The 11,355-nt window shown below is 26.6% G+C and overlaps 1 protein-coding gene across 3 annotated transcripts in view; it reads right to left on the bottom strand.

The window, feature by feature from the left end:
- The window catches only part of LOC117175996 (cAMP-specific 3',5'-cyclic phosphodiesterase), an 873,036-nt gene that overhangs the window by 789,554 nt on the left and 72,127 nt on the right, over positions 1 to 11,355 (bottom strand). For 2 of the 3 annotated variants that reach the window (XM_033365929.1, XM_033365927.1), the window contains exon 2: positions 9,118 to 9,356. In XM_033365929.1, coding sequence (XP_033221820.1) covers positions 9,118 to 9,269 — 152 coding nt within the window. In that variant the 5' untranslated portion in view covers positions 9,270 to 9,356. Of the gene's footprint in view, positions 1 to 9,117; positions 9,454 to 11,355 lie in introns of all 3 variants that reach the window. The other variant, XM_033365928.1, reaches the window with a different exon arrangement.

The raw sequence follows: 11,355 nt of genomic DNA, 5'->3' as shown, positions 1-11,355 counted from the left end.
TTTTCATCTCATAACCCGAAAAGAAAAAAAAAAGTTTAATTTTTAACACCAAGCTGATGATTCTAAAAATTCATTGATTTTTAACCACGAAACTTGAATTTTCTAAAAAATGTTCATTTTCATCAAAAAGGACTTTTTCCATAAAATCGTTTAAGTTTCAATTAAATTGTTGAATTTTCCAGTTAAAAAGGCAAATTTTCTATTAAAAAATTAGGCTTTCAACCAGAAAATATAAATTTTTAAAGAAGAAGTTGAATTTTCTACCCAACTATTCTAATTTTAAGCCAAAAGACCAATTTTCTGCAACAAGAGATGAATCTTCAACTTAAAACCCGAAAAGAATAATTTAAAAAAAAAGTTTAATTTTTAACACAAAGCTGATGATTCTAAAATTCGTTAATTTTTAACCAAAAAACTTGAATTTTCTACAGAAAATTTCATTTTCATCAAAAAGGTTCTTTTCCTAAAAATAGTGTGAGTTTCTATTAAATTGTTGAATTTTCCAGCTAAAAAGACGAATTTTCGATCAAACTTTTAACCCGAAAATATAAGTTTTAAACGAAAAAGTTGAATTTTCTACTCAATTATCCTAATTTCAAGCCAAATAAAAAAATTTCTACAGAAAGAAAGAAGTTTTCAACGTAAAATCCGAAAAGAATCATTTTTAAAGAAGTACAATTTTTAATAACACGATGATGATTCTACAAATTTATCGAATTTTTAATCACACAACTTCAATTTAAAAAAAGAAATTATTTTCATCGAAAAGGTTTTTTTCTATATAATTGTTCAAATTTATATTAAATTGTTAAATTTTAAAGCTCGAAAGATGAATTTTCATTTTTAACAACAAAATGTTTAACCCGCAAGTATAAATTTTTAACGAAAAATTTGAACTTTTTACCCAACTATCCTAATTTTAAGCTAAAAGACCAATTTTCTACAAAGAGAGCAGCATTTTCAACTTAAACCCCAAGTAGCTTAATTTTAAAGAAAGTTTAATTTCTAAAAACAAGATATTGATTCTTAAAATTCGTGGATTTTGTAAACACGAAACTTCTGTAAAAATATTAATATCTTCAAAAAGATTCTTTTTCATAAAATAGTTCAAGTTTCTATCAAATTTTTGAATTTTTTAGCTATAAAGACGAATTCTCTATAAAGTAGTGGAATTTGAGCTCAAAAATATGAATTTTCAACAAAAAAGTGGAATTTTCTGGCCAAATATCAAAATTTTAAGTCTAAAAGACAAATTTTCTACGGAAAAAATTAAATTGTTAAAACAATAATAACAATTCTAAGCAAACAGATAAATTTCCTATAAAACAGTTTGATTTCCAACTTTTAAAAATTAATTTTTAACAAAAAAAAGTTTATAATCAACAGAATAGTTAATTTTTTTTATAAAAGTGTTGACTTTTCAAACATGGTGCGTGCTTTTTCTAAGAAACATTTGAATTTTTGGCAGAAAAACAGTAATTTCGAAAAAAAGCTGACTTTAAAAAAAATGTTTAAGCCAAAACGATAAATTTGCAACAAAAGAGTTGAGCTGTTCTGATAAAATATCCAATTTTAAAATGCGTTTGATTTTTCAACGTAAACAGATGAATTATTAACGAAAAATGTTGATTTTTCAATCTGAACATTTAAATTTTCAAGAAAAAATGGATTTCTTAGCAAAATGACAAATTAAAAAAAAATTTAATTTTCAGTTTTAAAATATAAATGCTGAACAAAAAACTTTGCGTTCAACAAAATAGTTCAATTTTCAGCACTAGAAGATTTACTGAAGAAAATTAAATTAAAAAACAGAAGAATTTTTAAACCAAAAAGATAAATTTTTAAGAAAAGGGTTGAGTTCTTCACCTACAAGTCGAATTCTTTATAAAAGACTGAAATTTCCCACCTAAAAGATGATTTTTTAAATTAAAAATTGCATTTTCAATTGAGAATATTATTTTTGTTAAAAAATTGTTGGATTTCAACTTCTAAATATTAATTTGAAAAAAGTTTATATCATAAAAAGTAGTTAAAGTTTCTATAAAACTGTTGAATTTTTAACCCAAATACATGACTTTTCCAAGAGTTTTTAGCAGAAAAAAATTAATTTTGAAAATAGCTAAATTATACAACAAAGAAAAGAATTTGTAACCAAAAAAGATAAATTTTACAAAATTAATTTCAGTTTAAATCCTAGAAAGTAGAATTTTCATTTTCAATTTAAAGTTTTTTTCATAAAACTGTTGAATTCTAATTCCAAAAATACGAATTTTTAAAGAAAAAGTCGAATCTTCTACGTATTTATCAAAACCTTAAGCCAAAAAGACGCAAGAAAATTAATTTTCATGCAAAAAGATGAATTAAACCAAAATTTGAATATTCAACCAAAATAAATTTATTTTCAATCAAATATTTGAAATTACAACTAAGAAAGATGAACGTTCTGACAAAGAGATGAATTTTCGACAAAATTGTTTTATTTTTATCAAGAAGACGAATTTTCTATAGTACAATTGATTTTTCAACCACAAAATATGAATTTTCCAAAAAAAATATTTATTAACAAAACAGTTGAATCTCCAAACGGACTAAATTAATTTTTAACCTAAAAGTTGCATTTTTAACCAAAGAGATGAATTTTCAATTAAGATTTCCCAGTAAAAAATAAAGGAAAATTTTAACCAAGCTTTGGAATTTGAACGCCGAAAATGCGAATTTTCTACGGTGACCATAAATATAGAATATTTTTTAATTAAATTTTGTCTGAAAAAAGATCCACTCTCGCCGCTCCACTGGGAATCGAACCAAAGAACTTCCGATTCCCGGTTGGGTGCTTTCCCATTAAGGTATTAGAGATATCGAAAGAAGAATTTTTTTTAGAAATATATGCTATCTCTTGTCAAATCAATCTGTATTATCATCAGAGATAGTTACCATCAATCAGTGTAGATATCTTTTTCACCACTGTACAAATGGAAATAAATCTAACGATCAAGTTAACTCTTCAAATAACAGAAAATACTTAGAAAAATAGATAGAAAAAAATCAATTAAATTTTTTCCAAAATTAAATAACTTTCCAAAAAGATACACTCTTGCCGATCCACTGGAACTCGAACCACAGAATTTCGGATATCCGGTTGGGTGCTTTCCCATTAAGCTATTATAGAGATCGAAAGAAAAAAGTTTTTCAGAAATATAAGCTATTTCAAGCCAGATATTACATTTATGAATCATAGAACTTCTAATTGTCTAAAAATGACGTTAAGTATTTTCTTAATAATCGTAGCATCTTAATAATCTTTAGTATTTTCTCAACGATGGGTTGATTTTTATTTTCACATTTGTGAAAAAGATATCTATACTGATCGATGGTAACTATCTCCGATGATAAAATTTATTTCTTTTAATTACTCGTATCGTAACAACTGCCTTGAGATAGCGTATATTTCTTTTAAAAAATCCTTCTTACGATCTCTTTAATAGCTTAATGGAAAAGCACCCGCCCGGGAATAAGAAGTTCTGTGGTTCGATTCCCAGTGGAGCGACGAGAGGGGCTCTTTTTCAGAAACAATGTAATTTTTTAAAATTTTAATTTATTTTCCATCTATTCTAAAAATGAGGTTAAATATTTTCTGTCCTTTGAAAAGTTAAATTGACCAATGGGTTGATTTCTATTTTTACGGTAGTGGAAAAAATATCTATACTGATCGATGGTAACTATCTCCAATGATAAAATTTATTCTTTTTAATTACTCGTATCGTAACAACTGCCTTGAGATAGCGTATATTTCTTTTAAAAAATCCTTCTTACGATCTCTTATTTATAGCTTAATGGGAAAGCACCCGCCCGGGAATCAGAAGTTCTGTGGTTCGATTCCCAGTGGAGCGACGAGAGGGGCTCTTTTTTCAGAAAAAATTTGATTTTAAAAAATTTAAATTTATCTTCCATCTATTCTAAAAATGACTTTAAATATTTTCTTTTCCTTGAAAAGTTTAATTGACCAATGGGTTGATATCTATTTTTACGGTAGTGGAAAGGATATCTAAACTGACCGATGGTAACTACCTCGGATGATATTTCAGATTCCTTTAAATCGCCTGAAGCAAGCTCTGTAATTTATATCAGAATTATAGCCGACTCTAAGAAAATTTTACGATCTTTCTCAGAAATCCTCTTTCATTGAAGCAATTTTTCTTCCACTATTGCGCAAAAACTGCAAAATTTTTTGAATTTTCAGCACGTTCTCGACGTTGAGTTTAATGAACCTTATTTTTCATGGAAACTTTTCAGTGTCCGAAGTCGCGTAGAAGGCATACTGAGCAAATCTGAAATAACAATCTTTTTCATGACGTTCAAAAGCAAGTGTACGGTTATTATTATGATGCACGTGCGAATTCAAAGCAGTAAGAAAATCTGCATCCAAAGGAGAGAATAAACCTGAAAATTGATTTTATTATTTTTGCATATAAAAGGAATGCAAAAAAGCATTAATAATGTTTTGCAAGAATCGAATTCCTCTTTCCTAAATTTAATATAAATCTGTTAAATTCCTTCTTTGAAGTGCTTTTCGCTTGAATGAAAGTCAATAATAGAACTTGGCATCCATCTTCCAAGTGAAAACTCTACTTATATATTTCCGATTGCTTTAGAATTCGTCTTTTCAATAATTCTCTTGAAATATCAATTTGGAGATTTAACTTCTTAAAATATTTGGATGAGATTTTTTGCCAAACCAAACAGTGCTGAGTAAGTTACTTTTTTTGAGTATTTAGCTACAGTTACTTCAGTCGTACTATGTAAAAATTTAACATAAGGAATAAATAATTATTAAGCAATAAATAATAAGTACAGCTATAAAATTCATATTACCGAAGATTTGACAAAGATTGCAAAAATTTCAGTGATTTCTTAAAGAGTACAAAAATTTCACAGGTTTTGCAAATATTTCGGGTACATTAAAAGATTTCATGGAGATTTAAATAAATTAACAAAAATTTTACAAAGATTTAAATAATTTCAAAAATATTACAAAATATTTCAAACATTTCCACAGATTCCACAAAGATTTGTATGATTTCCTAAAGGTTTGAAAATTTTCACAGATATTCTGCAAAAGATTATATCACATAAATTGCCGTTAGATTTCAAATATTAAAGATTTTAATGATTTGCAAAAAATTTCAGAAGGATTTAAAAAAAATTAAATAAAAGATTAATTTTAAAAAAAGTTTAGTTTCCAACAGCAAGATGATGATTCTACAGTATTCGTGGATTTTTTCATCACAAAACTTTAATTTTCTAAAAAATAATGTATTGTTGAAAAAGGTCCTTTTCCAAAGAATAGTTTAAGTTTCTTTTAAATTATTGAATTTTCAAGCCAAAAAGACAAATTTTCTATAAAATAGTGGAATTTTTCACCCAAAAATATCCATTAAAAAAAAAGTTGAATTTTCTACCCAACTATCCAATTTTCAAGTCAAAGGACAAATTTTCGATGAAAAAATGGAATTTTTAAATCAATAATATGCTTTTCAAACAAAACATAACTTTTCATTATAAATTTGACTTTTTGAAGAAGAAAATAAATTTCTAAGCAAACAGATGAATTTTCTACAAAAAAGTTTCATATTCAACTGCAAAATATTAATTTTCAACAAAAAAAGTTTATATTGGAGTAAGTATATAATGTTTCCATTAAATTGTTGAATTTATAAACCAAGTACGTGACTTTTCTAAGAAACATTTGAATTTTCAGCAGAAAAATATTAAATTCCAAAAAAAAGTTAAATCTGAAAAAAAGAATTTTTTGCCAAAAAAAGATAAATTTACAACAAAAGAGTTGAGTTTTTATGCTAGAAAGTCAAATTCTTCAGAAGAAATTTGACCTTTCAACCCGAACAAATGAACTTTTAACCAAAAAAATTTAATTTGTAAGCAAAAAGACGAATGTTCTACAAAAAAGTTTAATTTTCAACAAATAAAATTTATATTAAACATAATAGTTAGAATTTTCAGCGGAAAAATATTAATTTAAAAAATTGAATTAAAAGAAAAAGAAGAATCATCAACCCAAATAGATACATTTTTAGAGGAAAATTTTTTTATTCAACACTTGACTTTTCAATCCGAACAGATGAATGTTCATCAACAAAAATTTATTTTTTCTGTTAAGGTATGAAATTCATATTGCCAAAGATTTAAAAAAGAATTAAAAAATTCCACAAAGATATCAATGATTTTTAAAAATTCCAAAAAGATTTTAAAGGATTTGCAAAGATTTTTGATAGATTTGCATGATTTGCAAAAAGATTTCAGTTTTATTTCAAATAAATTTCGACAAAATTTAAAATTTCTATCGCTCTTTTCTGATATTTTGCATCGTTCACATGAAAAAAATTGAAATTATATTAAGCGAAAATCAATTTAACAAGAAAATTAAACTTTTCTTTGTTGAGCTTATTCTTTTTGGTTAAATAATCCACTATTACATTTTTGGTTTAGAATTAATTTTTTTTAGTTAAAAATTATATCACTTGGTTAAAAATTTCATTATTTTGACGAAAATGAAACTATTTTGTTTAAACAGCATCATTTTTGGTGGAAATTTTGTTTAGTTTGGAAATTTAACTCTTTAGTTGAAAATTGACTGTTCTTTTGAAAATCCAACAATTTTGTTTACATTTTTTCTCTTTCTTGACAGAGAAATTTTTAATGATTTGCAATTTCACTATTTTCTTGATAATTCTTGTTTTTGGATAAACATTGGATCTTTTTCGTTTAAAAATGCAACTCTTCGACTTCTTATTGAATTATTTTCATTTAATTCAACAGTTTTATTAGAAATGTACCATTTTTAGTTAAAAAATAAACTTTTTTGTTGAAAATTCGTTTCTTTGAGTGAAATTAACCTATTTTTTAATTCAGATGATTTTTTTTAGAAATATTATCTATATATTTTTTCTTTGAGAATAATTTTTTTCTTGTTGAAAAGTTGACTATTCCATTTTTATTTTAAAATTTCTCTTTTTTTAGTTGAGAATTAGACTGCTTGATCACATTTGTACTAGTTGGTTAGAAATGGATTTTTTGGCGGGAGATTTGTTGTTTATATTAAAAATTCATTGCCTTTGTTAAGAATTCAATTGTTGTGTTAAGAATTACTTTTTTTGAAAATGTAACAATTACATTGTTTGGTTCAAAATTTAAATTTTTCTGGAAAACTCAACTAATTAATTAATTTTTGTAACTGCTTTGTTAAGAAAGGCATTTTTTAATTGAAGATTTATTATATAATTTGAAAATTCATCTCTTTTGATTAAAATGTAATCATTTTGTTGCAAATTCCTTTTTTTTTTGTTAAAAAGTCATTATTCCATTTTTAGTGGATAATAATTTATTTTTTCAGTGACAAATTCAACTATTTGGCCTTAAGTTAAACTACGTGTTTAAAAATTACTTTTTTTAGGTGAAAATTAATCACTGTCCTTAAAAATTGATATCTTAAGAGTTTTTTGTGAAATTTTGTTTAGTAGACAATTGAACTACTTGCTTCCAAGTTGCGTTTTTTTCTTAAAAATTAATTTTTTTGATTACAAATTAATAACTGTAGTAGAGAATTGATATTTTTTGGCTGACAATTTTGATTCGTTGAAAATTTAGCTATTGTGTTGCAAATTCCTTTTTTTTTGTAAAAATGTTTGTTCTTTATTAGAGAATTTAACAACGTGTAGGAAATTATTTTTTGGTTGAAAATTAATAACTGGAGTTAAAAATTGATCTCGTTGGTTAACAAATGTAACTATTTGATTTGAAATTCTTTTTTTTCACGGGAAACATCAACTCTTACATTTTTCGTTATTCAAAATTTAACCTTTCCGTTTGAAGATTTAAGTACTTGATTAAAAGTTGAACTTATTTGTTAAAATTAATGTTTTTGATTAAAAACTCATCTATCTAGTGCACAATGTAACTATTTTGTAAAAAATTAGTTTTCTTTGTAAAATTATCTTTGAAACTGAAAATATCTATATTCCAGATTTGTTAGAAAATTCGTGTTTTTGGTTTTAAAAATTCATCTCTTTTGGTCGACATTTCATTTTGCTGTTGTTAAAAATGCAACTGTTTGATTCCTTTTTTCTTTTTATAGTTTTAAACTAGTTTTTTAAATGAATATTTATCTATTATATTTTGGGTGAAAAAATAATCTTGTTAGGTCGAAAAATTAACGTATTTAGCGGAAAAGTTGACTGTCTTCGTAGAAAATTAATTTGCTTGGTTGAAAATTCATTATTATAGTTTAAAATTGAACTATTTGATGAAAAATGCATCTATTTATTTGAGTTTAATATTTTTACTCGAAATATTATAAATTTAAAGCATTTTAAATAAAATTTGATGTAGTACCTATGTTAACTTTATTTTAAAAAACGTATTTCGCTTTTTTGAGAAAATCTGTGATCTCTTTGTAAGTTGAGAGGGAGTGAAAAAAAAACTTTTCTACAGGTTAAATGTATAAACCAACAAAAATTTCTCTTCATTCAGCAAAAACAATTTTTGACCACATTTTTTTGATATCATAAAAAATTTTGGTTGAATAAACAACTTCTTGTTCAGTTGGCCAAATTCGTTTGGTCTAATCAATCAAAGTTTTTGGTACAATTTTCCTAATAATTAAAAAAAATGTTTGATTAATTTAACCAAATTTTTTGGTTAACGCTACCAAATATTTTAAGAGAACGTTTTACTAGAGTCGAGAGAAATATTTGGTTAATAAAAACAAAATCTTTTCTTAAAAGCATCTTAAGAGCGAAGGAAGCATGCTTGGATAATTTGCTCGGGTAAACAAAAAAATTTACTTGGATAAACCAAAATATTTGCTTAGATCAAGCAACAGATGTGGAATAATAAACTACATTTTTCAAATCAACAAGTTTGTCCAAGTGAAACAAAAAATATATAGTTTTCCATATAATAACCATATTCCTGGGAAGATTCAACCAAATCTTTGTTCATTAAATCAAATCTTTTTATGGGTACACTATAGAAACCCCTAAATAACATTTAAGCTCAATTAAAAGCGTTTTAGGTCCAGCTTTTTTTAAATTTAAAACTCACCCGCAAATCCAAGAATGTCTTCTTCTCGGAATACTACTAGGTGGAACCAGAAGAAGAGGAACTATGCCTCTGATAGCGCTGGCAGGACCACTACTACTGCTACTGGTATCATTTGATGGAAGCCGAAGCTCCGGAACTTGAAGGCTGCTCATCTTCGACTTTAGTGTCGAAATTCGCAATCACTTTCCCAGTAACGCTTCCTCGCCGAGCCAGATGATGAACATTGGATAATCATCACTCTATTATATTTTCACAAATTAGATTTCATACCTCAATAATCCAACTCTTCTCCTCTCCTCTCTTACTTCCCACGGACTTATCTCATTTTCTCAACATCTTTAATCAGAAAGATGGTTATACCGTTTTCTCAATTTTGTTTCAGTCATGATTTAATGTTTCAGAAAGGGTTCCAAGTTGAACGCTTTTTGTATCTGTCCCAAATGTACTGTTTTTTTTAAATACTGTGACACAGGTAAAACAAGTATTGCTTTATATTGTAATTCGATGTTTCTTTGTGTCAACTAATGTAAGTAGAAGGGAAACAAATTTTTTGATTTTCTGGTTAATCAAAAACCTATAACATGTTGTTGAAAATAAACATACGAAGAACGTTTCACTTGATCTGATATTAAACATCATCAGTTTCATAATAGTTTTTTTTGTCCAAAGTAGATAAACAAATATCATCGGTTCCTCAAAAAACGTATGTATTTAGCGAAGCTTAGAAGGTTGTATAAGTTGTACAAACCATGTAAATTTTTTTTAATAGAGCAGAAAAATTGACGAACAAACAAAAATAACGATGAGCATACTTATGGATTAGGAGGGAAGTTTAGAAATTTTGTACTCACATACCATACCCAATCTACAAATGAAACTAAGTTCTATCTGATTTATCTAAAATTCACTTTTAATTCATAGGTATGATCTAATGTAAAAAGTAGCATTATTTCTAAAGTACAACCGGTGGGAACCCAGGGTTATTTGTTCTAGATTAAAAATAATAGCATGCAGCTATCCTATTCACAAACGGATCCACAAACAAATCAGAAAATACAAAACAGGAGCACAAGCAGAAATATAAAAAGAAATATCTAGTTCTTAGAATATGAATTTGTATGCTACCTGATAAAATATCAGCAACAACTAATAAAATAGCCAGACCATACATTCTTAACTAATTATTTGGCCAAAATAATCATTTCCAAATGGATAACAAAATGGTCAGTTAGAACAACTATATTCTCAGTTGCTGATACTAATTGAGTAGTCACTACAACTAATGGAATTGGTATCCCAACTGATAAAATAGCAGTAACAACTAATAAACTAGCTGGACCACACCTTCCTAACAAATTATTTGGCCAAAATAACGATGTTAAAATGGCTAAAAAAAGGTTTAGTTAGAACAACCATTTTCTCATTTGCTGATACTAATTGAGTAGTCACTACAACTAATGGAAATGGGTATGCCAACTGATAAAATAGCAGTATCAACTAATAAAATAGCCGGGCCATACCTTACTGACTAAATATTTGGCCACACTGACAAATTTTTAATGGCTAAAATAATAGTTAATTAGGATAACCATTTCGTTAGTTGTTGGCATTAATTAAATAGTTACTGCTACTAATGGAATTGTTGTTCCCAATCATAAGACAGCATCATCAAAGAATTGAACAGCAGTACCATATCTCACAAACCAAATATTTAGCCAAACTAAAAATTTTCTAATGGCTAAAAAAATGGTTAGGTGGGACAATCGTTTTCTTAGTTGTTGAAAATAAACATACGAAGAACGTTTCACTTAATCCGATATCAAACATCATCAGTTTCATAATAGTTTTTTTTTGAAAGTAGATAAGCCAACATTATCGGTTCCTCAAAAAACTTATGTATTTAGCGAAGCTTAGAAGGTTGTATAAGTTGTAAAAACCATGTACATTTTTTTCAAAAGAGCAGAAAAATTGACGAACAAACAAAAATAGCGATGAGCATACTTGTGGATTAGGAGGGAAGTTTAGAAATTTTGTACTCACATACCATACCCAATCTACAAATGAAACTAAGTTTTATCTGATTTATCTAAAATTCTCTTTTAATTCATAGGTATGATCTAATGTAAAAAGTAGCATTATTTCTAAAGTACCACCGGTGGGAACCCAGGGTTATTTGTTCTAGATTAAAAATAATAGCATGCAGCTATCTTATTCACAAACAGGATCCACAAAAATCTC

This window comes from Belonocnema kinseyi, chromosome 7, assembly GCF_010883055.1.
Source record: "Belonocnema kinseyi isolate 2016_QV_RU_SX_M_011 chromosome 7, B_treatae_v1, whole genome shotgun sequence".
Classification (NCBI taxonomy): domain Eukaryota; kingdom Metazoa; phylum Arthropoda; class Insecta; order Hymenoptera; family Cynipidae; genus Belonocnema; species Belonocnema kinseyi.
Note: the sequence above shows the minus strand (reverse complement) of the source record. Positions and strands in the feature narration are given on the sequence as shown.